Source organism: Leucopleurus acutus (assembly GCF_964270905.1).
Source record: "Leucopleurus acutus genome assembly, chromosome: 4".
NCBI classification, from domain to species: Eukaryota; Metazoa; Chordata; class Mammalia; order Artiodactyla; family Delphinidae; genus Leucopleurus; species Leucopleurus acutus.
Window position 1 is genome coordinate 133,075,800 of NC_139146.1, and position 24,574 is coordinate 133,100,373.

Genomic DNA, 24,574 nt, shown 5'->3' on the forward strand with positions numbered 1-24,574 from the left:
CTGCAGGAGGAGACCTAAAGGCTTATCGTCCTATTAAGATACGCTGTTGTGTAATAACCAACTGTATGTCAGAGAAGAGATGATGGATCTGTTTTTAGGGAGAAAAAGGTCACATTTACATGTGACAATATTGTAAATGTTGGAAAAGTGAGAAGACAATAGAGTTTTTAATAATAGTTGTTCTCCTTTGTTGAGTGGTTGCTGTGTGCAGGCTGGTGTCCTTTATATATATCATGTGTACCTCATTCCACCTCCATGGGTCCTATGATGTAGGTACTATAATTAGCCTCATCTTACATATGAGGACACTGAAGCATGAGATAAGTCACTTGCCCAAGGTCATATTGCTGGTAAGTAGAAAAGCGGGGCCTGGAATCCTGGTGTGTGTGGTGCTGCCACAGCCCTGCCTTCAGAACCAAGACAGTTTAGAAAAAACTTGGAAGAGTAAACAAAGAAAAGTATTTTGGATGGAGGTACCTAGGTCTGGGAGGTCAGAGACAATATTATTGTGTACCTTTTGAACTTCGTTTTGTTTTTAACTATATATGTTCATTTTCTCTTTAGTTGAAATTGAAGTAACAGTTTAAAAACTGATGGTTGATGCGAAAGAATCAGGTGACTGATTTTTCTTTGCGGAATCGTTCAACAGGTTAGGTTGGATCACAATGGAAAATTTTCTAATGCAGACTTTCAAGGGGTTCACTCTGAGAACGGGCCAGTTTTGGTCGAAGAACTTGGAAAGAAGTATGTACTGCTCTTCAGCTAAGGTGTTCATTCACCGTCTCTTCCACTTAGCCTATTGTATAATCGTGAGCATTTCTAAATGTCCCTGTGTATTTGCAAATTCATTTAAATGTATTGCCTGTGTGTAGAGAAATATATTTGTGTAGATCTTGTAGAAAAAATAGTTGGAGTTCAAATTTAGTGTTATCCGTGTTAAGGTATTTTAAATAAATATTTGTTTTGTTGCTTACTGTTTAAAATGTGCCATTCTTCACTAAGGCAATTTGGAAAATCAACCGTATTGTAGCTGTGAAGTGGGGACTTTGGAGGACAGGGACCACATTCATTTCTAATTTCATTCATTGCTGCCTTGTGTGCAGTCTTCAGTAAATGGTTATCTGATGGAGGAGTGAAATACTTGCTATTATACAGTATTACTTAGAGCAACTTTTGTTTCAGTTGCTGCTGCCTTTATTAGAGGAAAAGGCAGTAAATCACACCTAAACTTCACTGTGGAAAATGTCAAACATACACATATGTGAGGAGGATAGTCCAGTGAACCCCAATGTAATTATCACCCTATTTTAACAACTAACAGCAGGTTTGGCAGTCTTTTCTGATCTCTTCTCCCTAACCCCCTTAAAAAAGATGCGAGTGGAATTAGAATATTTGAAAGCAAATCCCAAACGTCACACCATTTCTCATAGACACATAGATGCCTCTGTGTGTCTCTAACACAGTAAAGACTCCTCGCTTCCGCATCCTTAGCTACAGTACTTTCATCACATCTCACAGAGTAATAGTCTTTCCTTCTTTATCTAATCTTTTGCTTAGGTTATGATTACGGCCTTTTAGTCTTCTGTCCTTGTAGGTTAGAAAATGTGCTTTTGATTTATGTCGTCTTATTTGATTAGAGTTACATCTGGGTTGCTGAATGCTTTGTACTTTAATGTGTTTTCAATATAAGAACTAAACCTGGGAATTCTTAGGTAAACAGAAAGTAAAATATTTATGCAGGGTACTTAAGTGGATAGTCTTGGGGGAGCACGATAAATTACTGCAAGTCTTTTGCCTCCTTTTAAAGACTCTCCCCGAAGAACCTCAGACCGCCTTCCTCAGAAAGCTGGAACACGGTGGCAGGGAAGAAGATGAAAAAACCTCCTTCCGGACAGAATTTCCATTGTGGTAGGAGCACGCCAGGTTACCCTTCCTTTGGGGAGGGGACGGTGCTTGGGGGTGTCTATAATGGGAAGATTACGAGGCAGTTTGGCTCTTGCCACAGATGCGGACTACAGAGGGCCCAAGGCCCCAGCGAAGCCAGGAAAAGCCCCGCCCACACTGCCACCTCGCCTGCAGCACCCTCCGGGGCTGAGGCAGCGCGCGCCCCCCGGCCACTCTGCAGCGCCGCAGTCTCAGAAGCCCTCCAGTGAGCACAGAAGTCTGAGCAGGACACCCACACAGGCCACAAGGTAACCGTCCCAAAGGCAGGAGAGCTAGAAACTAAGTGAGAAGCATCTCTTTTACTTTCTGCGTCACATGCTTTTAAAAAGTTGCAATTTTTGTTCGTATACTTGTCTACAGCGTGATATTAAAAGTATTGTTGATAGAATAACGTGAGGATTTCAGTTCTTTATAACTCTCTTTAAACAAATCAAAGTAATTTGGTAGGGTCAGATACCTTTGTTTTTGAATAACTTTTTTCAGATGACTTAGATCGTAACCTGGCACCTCAGAGTTTTCCGGTAGCTTGTAATGTGTTAAGTACTGAATTCCAAACTGCAGCCCCAATTCCTTGCAGGGTGAAGATATTCCCCTTTACATAGGAACTTAAATCGACCAAAATGGTCCGCTTACTCTGTTCCGACAAGTTTGGATTGTTTGTTGTAATGTGTCTAATACTGAACAGGTTGCTGTGGCCATGAACTACCAGCATTCTGACTGAATATGCAGAGGCAGATGAACTTCAGGGTCATAGTTTCCTGTGCCGTGGATTTAAATTTTTCCCTAATCTGCCCTTCCTTGGAGTAGTAGTTACAGAGTAGTTTATATTCTTTGGGGGAGCTTTATTTGAGAAGGTGTGTCCTAAGTGGAGGCTGTCCTCTTCCTGTGAACTTGGCCACGTCTCCTGGGGGTGCTTGTGCCTCACCTTCCCCATCCAAGCTTGATCTCCCCGATCATCTGAACAGCTCTAGCATCTTCTCATGTGCTTGCTAAGGTCTGGTCTTTAGTTTCTTTATTTTTGGCATTTGGACATTCGCCTTTCTTGGGAACGTACTTAACATTCCTTCGCGTTCCTCCAGTCTCTGCCTGCATCATCACTGGTGTTCTCCCTGGGTGTCTGTGTCTCTTCTAGTAAGGAACCAGTTATAGTGGGTTTAGGGCCCACCTTATTCTGCTATGATCTCATCTTAATGGCATTACTTCTGCAGAGACCCTATTTATAAAGTCACATGCACAGATACGAGGGGTTAGGACTTGAACGTATCTTTTTTGGGAGATGCAATTCAATCCATAACAAATACCAGTACTTCACATCCATTACAGTTTTTTTAATTGAGCCAGCTGTTCGGGATAGCAAATTAATTGATATTGTTCAAAATCCAAAACACTGAAAAGTTTGTTCTGATAATTCTCCTTCCTATCCCTGTTGTCCCAGTCGTCTAGCTTCCTCTGCAGAGGCATCCAGTGTTAACAGATTCTTGTGTATCCTTGAAGGGATGCTTATTTGTGTGTAAAAAGTACATATGTATTCATAATCCAGTTATCCAAAAGTTCTAATGAGAACAGATGATTAAAAATCAATCATAAGAAAGAATTCCCTCATCCCTCAAGGGTGGTCACTAGGTACCACAACCCTGAGAAATGGCCTGGGTACAGAGTACTCAGGGCCGTGTGTTCTTGGCACACCCAGCAACAGTGTGCAGGGGCATTCGGGGCCCACGGTGGGTTAGCCTCCCCCAACAGATAGCACTTGTGTCACTGAATCACCTAGTTGTGACTGAAGTCTGATGTGCGGACATTGACCAGACTCCACTAGCATCTGGTGGTATCTTACCCAGTACAGGCAAAGTACCTAAGAGGACTAACTTACTTTGAGTATTAGCTTTGGAAACCTAAAAATGTGAAGTCAGTATAGGAAGGTCGTGGACAGAAATGAGATTTTTCATTTTAATAAAATTCTCATGTTTTAGTGGACTGGAAGAGCCTTTTTCTCTCTTGAACAGAGGATACGCTTTACTGTCTTAAAGTTTTAAAAAAAGAACGTACACAGACTACCAAATGACTGATACACTTTTGTTTACCACAAACTGAATTTTTATCCAGTGTGTTTCTAGTGTTTTGTCCAGTCTGTTAGGGATTAGAATGATCAGACAGACGTCCTTTTCTTGTTTATGTGTTAGCTACCTATTACTTGGTGTATAAAGCACGTGATGGCAGAAGGCAGTGGAGAGTAACATAGACATAAAGCTTCGGAGAATCTTGACACTGTGACTGATTATGTGCGAACGTAGTTGTACTTGCAGTGAGTAAGCCCTCTAGCCTGTGGGAGCGAGAATGAATTTTACTAGTGTGTTAAATTTAGAGACTGCTGATGGTTGAATATTAAAAGTAAGATTCTAAAAAATTCTAGTCAAACTTTAGAATTTTATAGCTAACACTCCAGTGGATTAAGTCCATTAGAATTTATCTTGACTTCATTTCTAATATTTCACACACTGGTCTGGAATTCTCATTATAGAATAAAAGAGCAGCGATGTTGGGCACGAGACCTTCATGACCTCTCGCTTTTTGAAGTTCTCTCTCATTGATATTGTCTCTTCCTTTGGAGAAAACAAAACCAAGTGTCAAAAACCAAGCAGGACTGCCACGTATGCTGTCATTACGCAGGTGCCGAAAATGATAGGCGTGTCCATGCTGAATATTTCCCCCCCCCGCTAGGCTCAGGATAGGAAGGTTCTCAGTGGCGTGCGAGGGTGAGACGTGGGCTTCGGGTGATGGGGCGCAGAGGTTAGGGAGTATTGACTTTCTGGAGACTCCTGGCACTAGCTGAAGTCATCTCGGGAGTCTTTGACCACTGGGGTTTGAGAAGGACTGGTCTAAGATTGAGGGTCCAGGTTTGCTCCTCTGTTTTTTCCCCTAATACTCGGGGGTTGACATGTGCCCCATTGGAATTAGGGTGTGATTTTAAGTGGGACTGAGGACATGAAATGGCTGTTCTTGATTGCAGAGGTAGGAGAATCAGATGGTATCAGTTGTGTCCTTCCCACTCTTTTTAGGGAGCTGCATCTCTTCAGTATATTTTCCCTGGTGGCTTTGGGTTTTCATTTCCCACTGTTGTGGAACTATTAGACAAAGTGTAGAAATAGTATTCATATTGCCTATAATAATTTTAATTCATATAAAAATGTTAGGGTTATGTCATAGACTACTAGACTCTATTCATGAAATTTTTTGTCTCCTTCTTTGACCAAAGTTATTGAAATGACAGCAGTCTTATCTGTAGTTAGTATCTAGCCTGGTGCATTTTTTTCTTCTTTTCACCTTTCATCCTCCCTTGGTAGTGTCATTAAAAAGCAGGAAGATGGTCGTGGTGTGTTTTTGAACGTTGTCCTTTACTTAGAACAGAAAATTAGAGTGCTTTTGAGGCCTAAACTAGTAACCTTCCCTTTCCTTCGAAAGAGAATTCTTATGAAAGTATTGGAATATGGCGCAAAGAAAATATACAGTGCTTACATTTATGCCTTCCTGTATCACTTGGAAGTGAGTTATATTTTTCTTTTCTTTCCACCCTATTTTAAGTTTGTCTTCTTGACTCTGAAGCGTAGCCTAATGCTCCAGGGGCTTCTGTTTCCTAAACGTTTATTAATCAGGCAGCTAAAAGTTCTGTAATCTCACAGTGTAGCTAAACTGGTCAAATATTTGAATTGCTCAAAGCGTTGATTTATATTATTTTAGGTACTCAGTACATTTTGTCTTTTTTTTTTTTTCATGACAACAATGTTTTATTTGACAGGAAACCTGATCGTGAGAGAGCTGAGGATTTTGATGCCACGACTCGAGAATCTAACTATTTCGGCCTCTCTCCGGAAGAGCGCAGGGAGAAGCAAGCTGTAGAAGAATCTCGTTTACTCTATGAGATTCAGAACAGGGATGAACAGGCTTTCCCAGCCCTTTCCGTATGTATATAAAAAGGGATTTTAAAAGTTATCCTTCAGAAGTCTTTCTTAATATAGTTTTTGTATTAAGCCATAGTTTTAAATGGTAGACTAATAGTTTTTAAACTGGAAGATAACCTTGGTGATTATGCAGCTATCCCTCCTTTTCATCTTCATGAGTAAGGTGAGGTCTAAAGAGATTTCTAGTTGGTGGCAGAGTTGAGGCAAGTAATAAATTGGTTATCTCACTTTAAGTTTAGTATTTTCTTTTTTTAAAAAATTTATTTTATTTTTGGCTGCGTTGGGTCTTTGTTGCTGCACGTGGGCTTTCTCTAGTTGCGGCGAGCAGGGGCTACTCTTCGTTGCACTAGCCCGTTGCACGGGCTTCTCATTGCATGGCTTCTCTTGTTGCAGAGCACAGGCTCTAGGCACGCAGGCTTCAGTAGTTGTGGCTCGTGAGCTTAGTTGCTCTGCGGCACGTGGCAATGTTCCTGGCCCAGGGCTTGAACCCTTGTCCCCTGCATTGGCAGGCGGATTCTTAACCACTGCGCCACCAGGGAAGCCCTAGTATTTTCTTTTGAACCAAAACTCGTTCGTTTTTGCTAGCCAGTAACTTTCCCTAAGCAGTAGAGGTTCATGATTCAGTTAACGAGATATATCTGTAAAACCGGAAAACTCTTTTCAGTGTCCCTTATTAAACATACCAGGACAAGGTTAACCTAGTACATATAAATAAGAGCTGTCGTTCAGAGTGGTCGCTGTTGGAGGTGGCAGTACATGCAGCCCTGCGGCTTTGCCCTTGCTCCCTGTGTCAGACGCTGGGCTGTGATGGGTGCTTCTCTGATGAGACAAGTGTTCCCTGCCTTTAAGTTTCTGACTTCTTTTGGGGGAGTCAGAAGGGAAAACAGCTCTCGTGTAGTGTGAAGTAAATGCTGTGTGAGGAGGGGTCATTGGCAGCACAAGGCAAGGGTTAGCTACTTGAGTTTGGGGGCACTGGGCGCCCTGTGCCTATGGTCTGAAATATCAGTAAGTGACACCAAATGACCTGTGATGGAGAGTGGTGATTGGAACACTTTCTTTCTTTTTTTTTTTTTTTTTTTTGCGGTACACGGGTGTCTCACCGCCGCGGCCTTTCCCGTCGCGGAGCACAGGCTCCGGACGCGCAGGCCCAGCGGCCACGGCTCACGGGCCCAGCTGCTCCGCGGCATGTGGGATCCTCCCAGACCGGGGCACGAACCCGTGTCCCCTGCATTGGCAGGCGGACTCCCAACCACTGCGCCACCAGGGAAGCTCTGGAACACTTTCTTAACAGTGGGTTAAACAAACAAAATGGAATGTTACAGGATGCTACCCAATATATATATATCAGATACATATATTGGCATGTGTGTGTATGTATATATATATATATATATATCAATATGTATAAAATGTATATAGGGATATATATTTATACCAGTATAAAACATTAAAGCCACACACACTCAATTTTTTGTACTCTGGCCTCCATGGGATCCTTCAGAGGTATGAGATGCTCAGTTGAAAATAGCTGACCTGGAACAGTATATATGTAGTTCAGTCTGGCACAGGGACTGGAGTTTAGGAATTACTGGAAGAAGCGCCCAAATTCACATGTGAGTTAGGCATGGTCTTTAGTCTCAGTATATTTATCTCTGTGATATATTATTTTTCCATAATATTTAGAAAATAAAAAACTACAAATCATTTAAGCTTCTACTCACAGCTTTTTGTCCTTTTTTCAGTTAGTGAATGGGGAGAAACAACTACTGTAATGTGGGAATAGATCGTGAAATTTTTTCATGTTAAAATGGAGTCTTCATAGTCATTGTCTTTGAATAGGCATTTGATCCTGTCTTGGACTTGATAGCGACTCAGGTTTGTCTTGTAGAAAAACGCCTGCCACAGAGGGCTGAGGTCGTCTTCTCAGCCGTGTGCAGCAGTTACTCACAGATGCTAGAAGAGGAGAGGCCTTCAGTGGTGATTTAGCTGAGAAGCCAGACTTATTCCAGTCCCCGTGTTTCACCAGTTAGAAGTTGGAGCTCACGTGGAGCTTGGGTGATTTGTTGACAGTCAGTAGCGTGTCAGTGGTAAGCGTCCTAGTGCACTGTATCTGCCCGTTTGCACTGGGGTGTTTTTCCCCCACCAAGGGCTGTGGCTGAGCTATGGCTGCTTTTGAAGGCTTTGTGCAGAGAATGGAAGTGTAAGTTGCAAAGTGAAGGTTTGGTCAGGGTGGCTTCCTGAAACATGGGCATACGAAGAAGTCTTCATACTAATTTAGGCCAAGCGTCTGATTATTAAGCGCCTTATTAGTAAGCCGATTACTATAGAGTATATAATATGAACCCTAGGTCCTATTTTTTTGTAGTTTGGGAAGTATAAAGATAGGGCTATGAATTTTTTTTTTTTTTGGCGGTACGCGGGCCTCTCACTGTTGTGGCCTCTCCCGTTGCGGAGCACAGGCTCCGGACGCGCAGGCTCCGCGGCCATGGCTCACAGGCCCAGCCGCTCTGCGGCATGTGGGATCTTCCCTGACCGGGGTACGAACCCGTGTCCCCTGCATCGGCAGGCGGACTCTGAACCACTGCGCCACCGGGGAAGCCCAGGGCTATGAATTTTGAGAGTTTTAGTTAGATGTATGAAGAGTAAGGTTCATTAGAAGATTTTGTTCATATATTTGTGAGTAAATCTTTAACCCAAAGCGTTGGGTTTTGTTTATTTTAAGAGCTCATCAGTCAGCCAGTCAGCTTCTCAGAGTAGCAACCCAGGCGTCCAGAGAAAATCATCACATGGAAGCGATAGAAAAGGAAGCAGGCGGAGAATGGACACCGAAGAAAGAAAAGATAAAGGTATGTTATTTCATCATTTGAAAGCAGATGCGAGAGATCTGTTTCTGGCTTAAAGTCAGACATGGGGAAAAGAACTTTCTTTTTAAATGATTAAGCAATGTACTGTCACGTCTCACTGTTGTACAGAAGCATTGACTCAAGCTAGATAAAGCACATTGTGTTATTCTGAAAACTCTATTATCCACTGACTAAACATGGTTCAAGAGGTACTTTTGGCTTTCTCTGTCTCCACGTTTTACTACTGTGTCTTCACACCTAACTAGTGAACGATGCTGTCTTTTTTATCCTGATCTGTTATAGACTCTGTCCATGGACATATTCCCTTGGATAAAAAGCCGGAGCCAGGCACACTGGAGGTAAATGTTTTAGATACTAATTGCGTCTCTTTCTTTTTCCTTAACGTTGTGATAGTGTAGAAGGAGATGGAGGTGACTTCATCATTTTATAACAAAGTGTTAGGGAGGTAGAAAAGCAGGAGAAAATTGAGAAAAAATTACAGTGCTTGAGGAGAATTCACTCACAAATGGTAACCGTTTCTTCAAGGATACCTTATGATGACCTATCTGAATTGGTGGAACATAGCTTAGCTTTACTTTCCATTACTCTATAGCAGATTGAGATTTTTATGGGAAAAGTGCTGTTTTGAAACCATGCTCCCGATAAAAACTGCCCAGTAGTCTGATGTGATGAAGATGTGGAGGCAAAATCCCCCACCTGTTGGAGCCCAGGTACAATGGAAAAGAGTCGTCAGAGGGTGCAGGCAGGTGCGGGTAGGGTGAGCTGTAAAGGCGGCCATGGTTACCCCAGAATGTGGGTCTTTGAAATGCAAAAGTATGCTTTTTTTTTTTTTTTTTTTTTTTGGTGCTTCCAAAGAATATTAGCAATGATAAATGTTCAAGAATTACATCACCGTCAAAGAAATTAGAGTGCCCACCTCCTACAGAACAAGTAAGTACATTGTAGCGTTTGACATTGAATGCTCCATTCCCTGGGTTTCTTAACTCTTACTGTCATCATTAAAAAACAGAAAATACAGGAAATGGGAGAATTTACTCTATCTAGTATCATAATTTGGAATACGGTTATGATTTTTCTCTCATTCTGTTCTTGGTTAGTCTAGAATGTTCTCAAGTTTTAATGGGATGTTATTTTTATAATCACCATTGTCTGGACATAGAAGCCACTCTTCTGAATTGATTTTGAATAAGTTTGTATCTGGCACCTTGTGTTGCTTTTGTGGTGAGTTGGCTTGCAAATGAGATTTTTGAAGGGAAATTACGAATTTCTGTTTTACTTCAAAACTTTAAAGAAGAGTTAGACAACTCTGCATGCTTAACAGTTATTTCATAGAAGGGAGGCAATGGAATGATTGAAGAGATTAGAAAAGAACACATCTAAAGTGCAGTACCACTGATTTACAGATTTAATGATGAAGGAACCTGAGTTCTAGCAGATTATTTTGGTTCTTGATCTAATACAGGAGGAGAGAAGGTTCTTATCCTTTGCCTTTCAGTTAACATCCTTCATGTCAGGTAGAAAGCATACAGTTTTATGCTAAGTCTTTGTGTGAGGAGGTTCTAAACTCATGAATTTCAGGGTGATTTCAATGATTTTGCTTTCTTGCCTTAAAAGCCTTGTGTTCAAGTTGCTTTGTAGTTTGTTTCTAACCCTGCCAGTGACTTCTGTGACTTTTGGTGGGCAGTCACTGGTTAGGATCACATTTGTTAGTACGGAATTTTTAGCTACTGCGTTTTTTTTCTTTCGTTTCTAAGACCAGAGAAAGACCATTTATGTAGAAACCACAGGTGTGTAAAAGGCAGGCAACTCAAGGTACCTGTGGTGGTTGAATTAGTGTTAAGCAAAATGAACTCTTGTCTTTTTCCACCCCCGCTCCTTGAAGAAGCCAGCAGAACATGTGTGTCTGTCCAGTCCAGCTCCCCTTCTGGTGTCTCCAGAGGTACATCTAACTCCTGCCGTGCCTTCTTTACCAGCCACTGTGCCAGCCTGGCCAAGTGAACCTACAACTTTTGGACCAACAGGTTAGATAAAAATTTAAAAAGTTCAGTGAATCAACCAGCAAAAGCCTTCCGAGTCTTGAAATTCTTGAGTGTGAGCTTGACCTCCGAGCAGGATTAGGTGTGTGGAGCCTCCCGGAGCACTGCCCTGCTTCCAGCTTCGTGTGGTGCTCATTTGAGGTACGCCCTCACAGCCTCGGCAGCAGGTGTGTGAGCTCCGGTTGCCCGGTGCTGGCAGCACAGTTTTCACCCCCGTGGGCCAGCTCTCTGCCAGGCTCCGTGTCTTGTTCATAAGAGCTGTTATTAGAAGATACTGACTCAAAGCGTGTTTTCTGGGCGCTTATTTCCTCCTTTGTGTCCAGGAGCGTGTTTGGTTGACATTAGTACTTCTTTAGATTGCTTAAACACACACCGTCTTACTAGCTATACAGTTTTATAGCACTCTTCACCTTTTAGCTTAATGTAAACTTACATTTGTAGAGAATTATTTTTACCTCTTTATAGCTTTTGATTCCTTTCCCTTTCTTTTGTAGGGGTCCCTGCTCAAATTCCTGTTTTGTCAGTGACACAGACTCTGACCACTGGACCTGATTCTGCTGTGTCCCAGGCTCATTTAACACCCTCTCCAGTTCCTGTGTCAATACAGGCCGTTAACCAGCCCTTGATGCCTTTGCCTCAGACACTAAGCCTTTACCAAGACCCACTCTATCCTGGGTTTCCTTGTAACGAAAAGGGAGATCGAGCCATTGCACCACCTTATTCACTGTGTCACACTGGGGAGGACCTGCCTAAAGGTGAGCTCCTTCTCCGAGTTCAAGTTGATTTTATTTATCAAGTACTGGTACAGGTTCAGTGAGAAATGTAAGTAGAGGACAGAGGTCGTGTTGCTGAGTAAGCCAAAGGACTTGCTTGGGGAGGACAGCAGAGGTTCAGCTGTTAGTCACTCATCACTCCTGTTTCAGCTTCTGTTTGATTGGTGTTTTTATATGTTTAGTAATATATAAACTATTACTTATAGCAGCCGCCCCTCCCCTTAGTCCCCTGCCCCTGTCATTTTTTCAAAAACAGTCTGAAACCATTTTGAATTAAATCTTAATAGGGTTACTAACCAGATAACTAAACAGTACTGAGTTTTCACATCAGTGGTTTGGTGTTTGGAACTACTCATATTACTTCATCCATGAAAAAAATGTAGAGGAGAATGAATAGAAAACATAATAGCTGTCATTATAGTACTACCTGCAATAGTATATATTTTTTAAGGAATTCTTTTTAAATTCGTGATTTTTTTTTTTTAAGTTTAGTTTCCAAATTTCCTATTTGAAAAACTGAAGGAGTAATGTAGTGACTCTCTGTGCTCTTTACTTGGATTTTTGTGGATAATTTTCTGTTATTAGTCAGTGGTTTGATGTTTGTGTCTGTGGGTAACCGGCTAATGTCAAATGAATACCTGAGCTAGTATTATCCTACTAATCTTGTTAATGATTTAGGTTTATGTTGATTTTTACTCTTACCCCCAACTTTTTTATTTCATAATATTTTAAACCCCACAGAGAAGTTGAAATGCAGTGGGCACCTGAGTTTTCTTTGCACAGATTTAAGTTTAGTCATAAAAATCTCAATTTAAGCCATTTTGGGGCACGGCTGTTAGACTAGATAAAGCATGTTGAATCTGGAATTACCCTGCGGTAACAGAGTCTGGTTTTGGTTATATTACAATTTTTAATATATGTTTTATATCACAGACTGGAGAAAAACAATTCAAGTAGGCAAAATTGTCTTTAGAACTATATATCCTTTGAGGGTAATGAACAAAAGCTTTTTGTGAATGTATCATTTTAGTGAGTGATGATGTTACTTATTTTCAGATAAGAACATTCTTCGATTCTTCTTCAATCTTGGTGTAAAGGTATTTACATTTTATCATTTTGAAGTTATTTTAAGTTAATACTGTTTTAAATTATTACCATTTAAATAATCTTAACTCTTATCCTGTTGGTCAATAACCTAAGGTTTACTAAATCTCATTATTTTAAGAAGTAACATTTTCAGTACCATATAGTTTGTTTTTGGTGGTGATTGCGGCTCCAGTATTTGCTTGCTTTTTCTTTTAATTGGCAGTGGTTTAACCCTGTGAGTATATTCGGGAAACAGCCTAGTGGAAGTGCTCCTATGAGGAATTAGGTGAAAGGGCTGGGCTTGAAATTCTGCTCCTGCACTTCTTATCTGTATGGCCCTGGGCAAGTCATTGAGGGTGTCTGAGCCTGGCTGTCTTCATTTCTGGAACGGGGAGGATGCTCTTCTTCTGTCTGCCTCAGTTGCTTGAAAGGCTGAGAGGAGGCCTCCCGTGGAAGGTGGAGCTCACTAGCAGAGCAGAGCTCCCTGTGGGAGGTGATCAGCCTGGAGATGGCTTGTCTTAGAAAGGGCTGGAGAACTCTGTTCTCGTCAGGGCGGTGTTGTCTGCTGTCTTGGATTCGTTTCTGTGGCTTCTAGACTGTTAATACATGAAATGAGGTGCCCTACTGTGTGTGGCCCATGGACCAGTTCATAAAAGGAGACTTGATTAATTTCTCCATCTGCTGCATTCATGCGTAGTTTATATTTATCTAGTTAATGTTGGCTGTAGCTGATTGGTTAATTAGCCAGTTGTCTGGTAAATTTTTCTTTGTGTTTTGGTGTTTAGCTGAACCTCTTGCAGGGGAAGGATTTGGAGTACTTCATCTTCGGTATTTATCCTTATCTGGCTAGAGGTCTGACTTTAATCCTTGCGGTTGGATTGCTCTGGGACCTCCTCTGACTGTGGAGTCCAAATGTTGGGGGTCACCTCCTTCTGTACCAGTGTTTTCATGGTAGAACACGTCTAGACTAGGAAACTAGTTGGCACGGGGTCACACACTGAGTTAGTGGTAGAGCCAGAACATGAATGAATGCAGGTCAAGCTAAACAGCCAGTGGTCGAGAGACCGGAAGTTGGAGGCTCAAGTGCTTGATTGATGGTGGTGGTCTCTGAGATCTGTATCACCCCAGATTACTTCTGTGCAGTTGGATCTAAAGGATGGAATTAATGATCATGGTAATCTGTAGGTGGGTTCATTACTCTGTCTCCTTTCAGACCTCTGTAGCGGGACTTGGGGTTGGTTTCAGGGTAGGAGCAAGGAATGGAGTCTCATAGCTGTGACTCAATTTTGTAATTCCTTTGCATGTTGTGTATCAGAGTGATCTAGTATTTGGACTGCAGTTTATGGTCTTTGCAGGCATGAGAAACTTGCCTTGAGCCCACTCTGAACTTCTCCCCGCCCCCCGTGTTGTTTATCTTACTGGTTTTCTTTGTCTTTTGTAGGCATATAGTTGCCCTATGTGGGCCCCGCATTCTTACCTGTACCCTCTGCACCAGGCCTACCTGGCAGCCTGCAGGATGTACCCAAAGGTCCCTGTCCCCGTGTACCCTCAAAACCCTTGGTTCCAAGAAGCTCCGTCTGCTCAGAATGAAAGTGACTGTGCCTGTCCGGACGCGCACTTCCCCGTGCAGCCTGAGGCCAGTGTTAACGGTCAGATGCCACAGGCAGAGATTGGACCGCCGACGTTTTCTTCAACCCTGGTTATCCCTCCGTCTCAGGTGTCTGAAAGTCACGGACAGTTGTCTTATCAGGCCGACCTGGAATCTGAAAACTCTGGGCAGCTTCTTCACGCTGAATATGAAGAGTCGCTGAGCGGCAAGAACATGTTCCCGCAGCCATCTTTTGGACCGAACCCATTCTTAGGCCCGGTTCCCATCGCACCTCCTTTCTTTCCTCATGTTTGGTATGGGTACCCTTTTCAGGGATTCATAGAAAATCCAGTAATGAGGCAGAATATTGTTCTGCCCTCTGATGAGAAAGGAGAATTGGATCTGCCCCTGGAAAATCTGGATCTTTCTAAAGAATGTGCTTCAGTTTCAGCAGCAGACGAGTTTCCCGAGGCTGGAGGCGAAGACACCCATCCTCTCCCTGAAGCCAGTGTGAGCGAGCACGGAGGCCAGGTGGAGCAGTCATCCCAGACACCTAAGTCAGAGCTGGCGCTGGCTCCCGTCCCTCCTGTAGCAGAGGGAAAGGCGCGTCTTCCCACTCCGGTCCTAAACAGAGAGAGAGAAGCTGTGCCTGTTGAACCTGAGCCTAAAAGGACCATTCCGAGTCTGAAAGAAAAACCAGAAAAAGTGAAAGACCCTAAGACCGCTGCCGACGCGGTCAGTGGGGCCAGCTCTGTGGACAACAGGGTGCCGAGACCAAAAGAAGAGAGCTCAGAGGATGAAAGCGAGGTGTCTGACATCCTGAGAAGTGGTCGATCCAAGCAGTTCTATAATCAGACTTACGGAGGCAGGAAGTACAAAAGTGATTGGGGCTATTCTGGTAGGGGGGGCTACCCTCATGTGAGAGGGGAGGAGTCCTGGAAAGGGCAGCCAAGCAGGAGCCGAGATGAAGGTTATCAGTACCATCGGAATGCCAGAGGACGGCCCTACAGGGGGGATAGGAGGAGGTCAGGGCTGGGAGACGGCCATCGCGGACAGCACACTTGATGGTGTTGCTGCGGCATTTTAGAGCAGAAGCCCTTTCTTAGGTGGAATGTTTCTGAAGTCTCTGAAAAAAATAACATTAAAGTAAAAACCCAAATTGGAACTCTCTCCTCCCCTCCCCCTTTACCCTCACTCATTCTGGACAAGAGATTTTGAATATGCGTTTAAGGGGGAGATGAATTCCTGGTGTTGCCATTTTTCTTCGTTCAAAATCTGTCTATTTATCGGGTGACTGCCCCCATAAAAAGTAAGAAATAAGTTTGTTAAAGTATTTTTTATAAACAGCTTAATATAAAACATAGATTTAGTGTTTGATTTTTTTCCTTATATAAGTTTAATTTTCAAATGTTGGAAACGTGTGCTTTATAGTGTTTACTAAAGTGACAAAATACATCATTTGACACACTATAGATTCCAAAACATAACATTGCACCAAATAGAAATGTATATTTTATTATGCAATGCCTTAGTCATAAACTGGGCTCAAACAATTCTTAGCCTAAAACACTGTTGTCTTTTGAAATGCTTCCAACCCAAAGGCCTTTCATCTCAATATCTGTCAAACTTGAATAATGTCTTCTCTTTAATATTACACATAAGGCAGCCTATTAACCTGTGTCTTAGAAATGTTGTATATAGTTCTTTTAATATTCATAGGGTATATTTTTGAATTTTGGTGAGTATTTGTTGAACTTGAGATTGCATACAAGAATAGATGTTTAAGAAATAATAGGAAATCTAATGAAATGGCTGTTTCCACCAAGAATTCTTAGCACTGGTGTAAATATCATGGTGCCTACTCGAAAGAAATGTAGATGCTATGCATTTTGAAAATAATCTGCATCTGTTAAAACTGCAGAAGTTTTTTAATGCCACTTTAACACTAATGCACTGACAGATTTAAATATTTTGTGAGAAGAAATGTTAAAAATTTTTAGCTTGACAGGTTTCTGTAGAGTTACTGTGTTTCATTTTTCCCTTTGCACCACACTCAGTTATGTGTACCACTTTACATTTGCATGTTCAATTTGTCACGGCTGGAACTATTGTACAAAAAAGGATGATTGTGACTTTGAGTTCTTTTCTAGAGGATGCTGCTAGACAGTGGATTTGTTTGCATTTAATAATAGCTTGTCACCCCTTCGGTAACATGTCTCTGATTCTGCTTCCTTCCAGTCTCTTGCAGTATTCACTAGACTTTCCCTTTGCATGTTGCACTCTTTTCCCATTTGGAGATTTGATTCTCTGAATTAACACAGTATTCATTCATCTGTGTTACTATGTAAAAATAACTGTAGCTTATATTTCTTATTTGTACATACCAATGTGAAGTTCTACCCTTTTTTATGTTCTGCTTTGATCAGGAAGTTTTGAGTGCTATGCAAATAATGTAGTAATTTCTCTTTGCATGCCATGTGTAATATACCTAGCCAAAAGTAGATTTTTTTTTTTTAAAGCAATTACTTTAAAAGCAAATACAATTCACTTGAATTTGACAAACTGAAGCAGATGAGTTTTCTGGGTTCTCTGATAACCTACGGGAATGTTTGGATGCCAGCTAGGCTCAGTGAATCTCCACTGTACTGTAATAATGGTTATTTACCTCTGTGTTGTTTTAATTACCTAATGTCTTTGTAACTGCTGATTTGAGTAGTGATTAGTGTGTAGATGTTTTGTAACATAGGATTTTAGAGAGCACTTTGAAAGATAACATTTTATTATGATGGTGCTAGGTAAAAATTTGTAAAGACTGGGATGGTTGTGTGGAAAAGAAAAAAATTCTTGAGAGAACCTGTTGAAAGGAATTTCTGTTGTCACCTTCTAAGCTAGAACTGGGGAAGGTACTGCTTAAGCAATTTTTTTCTTAGTTAACATCAGCAGTTGTTACGGAATGAGAAGATTGAGAGGGTCCTCCACTTTCAGCTCATGCTTGTATATGTAGGATTAGCTCACCTGATAATTTTAATGAAAATTACATTAGATATAATGACCAGATTTTAAAGTTCAATGTAAGTTTGATCTCAGGAGTCCAAAAGAAATCGCTATTTCCTGTCTCCTTTGTATTATTGACTGGGATTTGATCGTCCCAGTTTCTTCTCGAAATGTTTAAAAATTGGATAGGAAAGAATACTGTTTATTTCTTCATTGTCGCTCTGTCTTACCTCAGTTGAGTAACAGAATACTCTGTAGTTCCTGAAGGAAATGCCGATTTGCTTCCTGTTTCCCATACTTACCTCCAGGACATGATGGAAACAGTGCTGAAAGAGAACTTTAGCAGTTGGTACTTTACTCAGTGACCTCTGGAATAAGAGTAAAAGAACTGACTTTGGATTATTAGTTTTAAAATTATCTGTCTTTACGTGAAGGTCAGTTTTGTTTTTTTTCCTTTAGGCTTGTTATCAATGTATTAGTCCAGGGGTTTTGCCTTATGCTGAGGTCACACTAGGGCCAAGCAAGCTTTTGTCCTCCTTCGTTTTAACTGAGTCGTATGGTATGTTGACATGAGATAAAATGTTTCAGAGAAAAGCAAAAGCTTAGAAGTGAGAATCATTTGTATTTTGAGTTGGAAATTATGGAACTTACTCTATTATGATACACATTTTGAAGAACAAATGTTTAGAATGACCAAAGCTCACCTGTTCATTTTAGTTGCTTTTGCTAAACTTGATTCCAGCCCCTTTCCTTTTAGCATTGTGTATATTTCTCTTCATTTCCTCTCAGATAAATCTTCAATTCTTGCTCCACATACCTGTTGGTGGCAGGATGCTAGCATCTGTGTGGTCCTCATCCTGTTTCCTGGTAACCTGTATGTTCATTTTCATGGCTGACCTAAGCTCAGACCCTGCCTTGGCCTGGCAGGAGTAGGTTTTCCCTACTGATACTTTATCGTATTTGATGCAGACTGTATATATTCTTGCAGTGTGTTTCCTTTGTGACTCAAGGTTGAATAATGCCTGTGAACTGCAAACTTGCTTATGATTGACTTGGTGCAATAAAGTTCCTTTCTAACCATTTCTGGTTTAGAAAACATTCAGCCATCCTAGAAACTAGCAATATTTATTTATGCCTCATTTATTTTACCTTAGTCTTTCACTTATGGGTACTAAGCAAGGTCCATTTTAGTGTAGCTGAAGAGACTACATATTTGCATATTTGGCTACACTATTTCTGTTTACTGTATTTTGCTTCCTATTTAATGTCTAAATGCTATTGTGTTGTTTCCAATCTTAATGGCTCAGTTCCAGTGTATCAATTTCAAAGAACTAAGGTTTTGCTACTAGTGGCAGCCACTTACTGTCCCACTAATTGGGATTTCCCACTAATTTAGGTTTTTTCCTTCCCTGAAATACAAATTTTAGAAAAATCCTACAAGAGGGATGGGTGCATGTCTTAATGCTGGGAAACAGCGACTTTGGGGTTGAATTTACTTGAATGGATTAAAAATTGCATTGTTACAGAGCTAGAAAAAAATTTATGTATGAAAAATGATAATAGCCTTACACTGAGTACAAATAATACTTAAAGCATGTGAAGATGTGATCATTTGTGATGTTACTTGTAAAAAAAAAAGTATATATACATCTTTTGAAGTGTTGAAAGGAAAATAGTACTTTATATTCTTTATCATATCACTTTTTGTAAGTGTTGAATATATTCCTGTTTATTTTTCTATGTTCTGTTTTGTAGCCTTAAGAAGTGTTTCAAACATATCTGAATGTATAAAATAAGAGTAAATGCCCTACATGGTGTGATGCTGCATTATATATAAAACTGTGTGCATATATTAAATTTTGTCCCTTGATTCTGCTTGTGATTCTTTGGCTCTAGGGCTTTAACCGGGTAATATAGCATATAAACCTTAAGAGGAGTTTAAGTAAACTCCTAAAATTAAGAGTTGTTTGCCATGGTTTTTACCCAGTCAGAAAATCTAGTGTGTGTGCAATTAAACACCACCCGGGGTGTATCATCTGTGAGGTAAGTGCTGTTCTTTTCCCTACGGTACATGTATAATAAAACGGGGGTCACGCAACTAGTAAGTGGTAGAATTTGAATTTGAACCTAGCTGAGTGGTTTGAGAGCTAGTCCTGTCATTTTTCTCAGCAGTCAATAAATGAAATGGGGATGTGTAGAATAAGAATAATTTATAAATGACTCCGTTTTTTTAAGTTAAATAAAACACTGAAAGTTTTATTTGAAAACGGAGGTAGCAAGTATACTTAAATACTTTGAAAATCCAAGTTTCTTAAGGCTGTATTTCTTCGTTAAATCAAGTCGCCTAAGAATATTGCTAGTCAGTACTCATTTAACCTACTCTGGACTTTCTCCGAGTGGCTTTCTCAGGAAGCAGAGCCTGAAACAAAGGCTTCATTCAGCACAGGGTTTGAGAGACAGGTGACTTAGGTGCAGGGGCAGCAAGCTGGGAAGGGGTATCCCAAGTCCTATAGGCCAGTTTGGGGCTGCCTGAGAAGGTGAGTGAACTATCACAGAACCTTGGAGGGATCAGAGGGAGAAAGGAAGGAGGAAAAGGGGGAAGCATTTCTCTGTTAGCTGTGTTGAGTGCCAGCACCTCTTCCCACGGAGTTGATAGGGAAGAAAGCAAGCAAGATGTCTGCTGATGCTGGCTGAAGCCCTTGCAGAACTGGCCACTCGATGTGGATGGATAAGGTGAGACCGGCTGAGCAGTGGGCCACAAGAAGTGTCCCATGCCGGGTTTCTTTAAAAGTTTTCAGAGAAAAGCAGAATGGTCTGCTTTTCATTTTGAGTATATTTGTTTTACTTTCACTTGTTGACTCAAGTGCAGGTCTAGGGAATGATATGAGGATGTAAATAAACTGCAAAAGAGAAAGTAAACACAACTTCCCTTCACGGACCACAATTTATAAGCTTTTCCAAAAGTGAATCATGTACTCCTCAGAATAGTGAAGCTACAGTTGTTGGTATGAACATCAAGAGTTTTCTAGATCCTCCGAGTTCAAAAAATTCTGTAAGCTAGTTTCATTTTTAAAAAATAAATTTATTATCTTTGGCTACGTTGGGTGTTGGTTGCTGCGCGCAGGCTTTCTCTAGTTTGCGGTGAGCAGGGTCTACTCTGCGTTGCGGTGCACGGGCTTCTCATTGCGGTGGCTTCCCTTGTGGAGCACGGGCTCTAGGAGTGCAGGCTCAGTAGTTGTGGCGCATGGGCTTATTAGTTGCTCCGCAGCACGTGGGATCTTCCTGGACCAGGGCTCCAATCCGTGTTCCCTGCATTGGCAGGTGGATTCTTAACTACTGTGCCACCAGGCAAGTCCACTAGTTTCTTTTAAATGAAAACCTTGGTTTTGGATTAAACGCCTTTGGGTATAGAGTAAGAAACAAAGTAATGCTATGCCTATCTAGGGATGTGCCTGTTACTGTGTAACTTAGTTCCTTGCAATTTTCTATGATATGTTCAGAAATCAGGAGCCAAAAATGGAGACCAGAAACCAGAGGGCACAGACATGAAGCGACACTAATGCTCTGCTCCACGAGAAGGGACAGATGGTCACGGTTGCCAGTCTCATTAGCTGAAAACTTGTAGATACAGGAGACAGACTTGGGCACATGCAGGGTTGGGAGCTGGAACTATCCACTACAATCTGCCTGTATTACCCTTTCCTCTCACTAAGCTCTTCAGTGCACATGCTGACTTGTCTCTGACCTGTGTTCTGGTTCACATGGATTTTCTTACCATTTTTGTCATTACAGGTGCTCCTTTCCCTGGGAGCTGCCTCCTTCATGTAGCTCCCACCCAGAACTATTTCTCTTCTGAACCACGTGGTGCTCACAATACACCAGGCACTGGGGTTGAGGGCTTGACATATGTGTATCTAAATGAATGAGTGAAATTACAGAACCAACTAAGTATCCATTCTTTCTACAGAAACAAAGAACCTCTATGTAGATTCATTCCTTCGATACAGTAGGCAAACAAATGTCAGACACCAAACTGCACATTGAATCTGTAAGCAAGAGAGAAAGCACTGGACGACTTCCAGATGCTATGGTGTAAAATCAGGTTAACTTAAATTACATACATACACTTTTTGTAAAGACTGCTGCACACTAGGTTGACTATAAACAATTTATATGTACAAAATTTAAATTCAAAAGGTAATGGCTGTATAATATATGTCTCCTTTATTCCCTGTTCTTAACCATCAAGTTATCCTTCCCAAAAGCATTAACTTTCTTGAGTATCCTTTTGTGTATTTTAGTATTTTGTATATTTTCATATAAACAGTGGTGTATTATAATAAATTATGTTGCACCATGCTTTTTTGCTTAGAGATTTTTTTCTAATCAGGATATACTGAGCAGTTTCATTCTTTTCAAAAGCTAACATCTGCATTCATGTATTTGAGTTGGTAACAGATTTTATAAAAAAAAACCTTTTCCTTGTGTTAACAATTTTAAGTCCTTTTCTACTGCTATACAAAATTTTAAGTAACATGTAAATCTGTTTTAAAATTTTCATTTACATGCAAAATAATACAATTGATACATATTTTATCAGCAGTAAGTAGAAAGAACTGTGCTCTTATAATACAAATATTTTAAGGACATAATACAGAATCAGTAAATAAAAACAGCGTTTGTCTTATTTTATTCGATACATTTGAAATAATGATTCACAAATTTAACCTATCTTTAAAAATAGGCAATACTTATTTTAGTATAATCCCATTTATGTACAAAACAAACCCTTTACATATTCACAGTTAAGTGCACAGAAAAAAAGCATGAAAGGATATATATTATTAAACATAAACACTGGTAACATTTGGGAGGGTAAAATAAAGGGAAATCATAACTCTATTCCATATATTTCTGTAATATTTGAAAATTTCACAACAGACATGTATTTATGGATTACTCAGATAAAGCAATATTTTTAAAAGGCCTAATGGGGCTTAGTTAAACCATACTTTCTATCCACTGTTTGCATATTAATTAAAGCTTCTATTGTTTCAAGAAGCTCTAAAAGTTTGTTCAATAATTTCTAATTTTCCTAAACTCTTTTCCTCACTTGTAGTATAAGTTAGTTCCAGCTCAGCGCATTAGGCAGAAGTATAATTGAAAGTGGTTTTACACTACAGGTATCCCACTGTTCAAGAAATTTGGATAAGTCTTTAGAACTCCAGCTACACACTATCCAAAACTAAGAAAACAAAGTCAAATAGATAATATCCTTTATATCCAAACCTGGAAATGAATATATTTGGTACCAAGGGATACTCTGTATTGCTATCTGGGGACCGCTTTGCGTTAATGTTGCCTTTAGGTAAGTGGCTCACAGTCCTTGGCTGCCCATCAGAAATCTCTGGAAGTTTAAAAATACACAGATGCTTAGGGACCAACTCTAAAGATTTTGAACCTGTACTGTATTTTTAAAGGAAACAAATATTCTTTAAAATGCTTTTTCCAAAATCTTGATCAGTGATTACATAAAGGTATGTTTATAGAATGACATTACCTTGAGAATAATTACAGAATATAGAATCTTATGAAATGCTACATCTAATTCAGAGTAAAGTTAGGATTTATTATTTTGGGGGGGGGGTGTTGAAATGATTTTTTTGCTAAAGATATTCAAAAGCACCAAAAACATTGTCAACAATGCTTAAGTCGGTAATAGTCTTTTCCCAGCAGTGGTGTTCTGTGGCAGATAATCTTCCTTTGAAAGTCTAAACACATTGACAATTTAATGCAAAGACTGAAAACAAATATATATATAATCCTGATGTTTATTTATCAAATTTCATCAGTGGCATCATCGACCGTCTTTTAAAATAAGGGCAGTTTCATTATAGTGGCATACCTGGCAAACCATGTAAGTACAGAAACCTTTTTCAAGATTTTTAAAAGGGGGCAACACTGCTCAGCATTTGGTACCTGTACACCTACTGAATATCTTCCCATACATCATGAAAACTTGGAGGTAATTTGTATAGCCTGAAATGTCTTCATTTTAGAATGTTACGCACAAAAAGGGCCTTATCATCAAGAACAGAAAAGTGGCATTTGCCGTATTCAGACTACAATTTAAAACACAACTGGCTTTATGTTACAGTAAGTAAATTATACTTCAATCTCCAGAGCATGTGGGACATAAAACCTGATCTAAGTTTTATGACAAAAATCCCAGTAAATGTTTCTTTTAATAAATGGCTTATCGATATTCTCAGATTCACTCTAATCATCCAAGAAAAAGTAGTTTCCACTCTTCTTTTGTTCTACATCCTAAAAAATAAAATAGAGAAGCAATAAAAATCAACACCATTCTCCTATATGTAAGGGTAGGGTAGACTTTCACCTGCAGAATTACTTAGCAGTGTTTCTAAGTGTCTATACAACCTCCTCTGCACTCACTGGCTGCTTCTGGATATGCCTGGTTCCACTACTTAAAGGCAAGATTACTATCTCTGCTACCCATCCCTACTGCCTGGACAACCTTCCTGCTGCACACCTCACACAAAATTCCATTACATAAAATACTTAAACATATAAAATTTTGTTATATAAAATACTGTTTCCAGAAAAACTATTAAATTCCATTTTCATCATTTTAACTTTAAGCTTCTGGTAAAAAGGTAACAACACTGTCAGTTTGAGAACTGCCTATTACACAAAAAGTATATAAAAATAATTTTTCCCAGCACTGTTTACAGACTGGCCAGTAATGATCCAACTACCTACTTGCCTAGCTGCTTGCTCCCTTATTAGGACTGAGGTATGACTGTTTAGGATGAGTGCATGTACAGAAAATGGTAAGTGTACCTGGGGACTGATCTAAGTCTCTACCCAAGAAAACTACAACACAAAGTGTCTGTAATGCTTCAGAGGAAATTCTTATGAAAATTAAGCTGTGCATAATAAGTGTTCTAACATTTAGTTCCTCTCTTCTGCTTAATATGCTTTTCAAAACTGAGAAAACTCTTCAAATTTAATTTAAAACTTGCCATTTCATTATCCTGGCCAGAAAGTAAACATTTATAAACAAAATATACAGTGAAGGCTAAAGGCACCCAGATATTATGTTAGATGCTTAAGAATACATGATGTGCACCATGTCTCTGCCTTCTAAGAGGACACATTTTAGTAGCGAAGCTAGAGGAGTACAAATATGAAAGGACAGTATGTGTAACATACTTCTAAAGCTTCTAAGTATTAAGGACGATGGCTAGAGGGCCATGAAATGTAAGCAGCATTTTAAAGAAGCACTGCAGGGATACCAGAAACACAGAAA

At 40.2% G+C, this 24,574-nt stretch overlaps 2 protein-coding genes across 3 annotated transcripts in view; one reads left to right on the forward strand and one right to left on the reverse strand.

Moving 5' to 3' along the window:
- The window catches only part of OTUD4 (OTU deubiquitinase 4), a 41,263-nt gene extending 22,162 nt beyond the window's left edge, over positions 1 to 19,101 (forward strand). For both annotated transcript variants that reach the window (XM_082838266.1, XM_082838267.1), the window contains exons 11-21: positions 650 to 744; positions 1,808 to 1,908; positions 2,006 to 2,192; positions 5,738 to 5,900; positions 8,623 to 8,746; positions 9,047 to 9,102; positions 9,620 to 9,694; positions 10,647 to 10,785; positions 11,295 to 11,555; positions 12,630 to 12,670; positions 14,101 to 19,101. In XM_082838266.1, coding sequence (XP_082694392.1) covers positions 650 to 744; positions 1,808 to 1,908; positions 2,006 to 2,192; positions 5,738 to 5,900; positions 8,623 to 8,746; positions 9,047 to 9,102; positions 9,620 to 9,694; positions 10,647 to 10,785; positions 11,295 to 11,555; positions 12,630 to 12,670; positions 14,101 to 15,312 — 2,454 coding nt within the window. In that variant the 3' untranslated portion in view covers positions 15,313 to 19,101. The remainder of the gene's footprint in view (positions 1 to 649; positions 745 to 1,807; positions 1,909 to 2,005; positions 2,193 to 5,737; positions 5,901 to 8,622; positions 8,747 to 9,046; positions 9,103 to 9,619; positions 9,695 to 10,646; positions 10,786 to 11,294; positions 11,556 to 12,629; positions 12,671 to 14,100) is intronic.
- A 1,239-nt stretch (positions 19,102 to 20,340) lies between these two features.
- ABCE1 (ATP binding cassette subfamily E member 1) overlaps positions 20,341 to 24,574 on the reverse strand; it is a 37,651-nt gene continuing 33,417 nt past the window's right edge. The window contains exon 18 of the mRNA XM_082838923.1: positions 20,341 to 23,568. Coding sequence (XP_082695049.1) covers positions 23,521 to 23,568 — 48 coding nt within the window. The 3' untranslated portion in view covers positions 20,341 to 23,520. The remainder of the gene's footprint in view (positions 23,569 to 24,574) is intronic.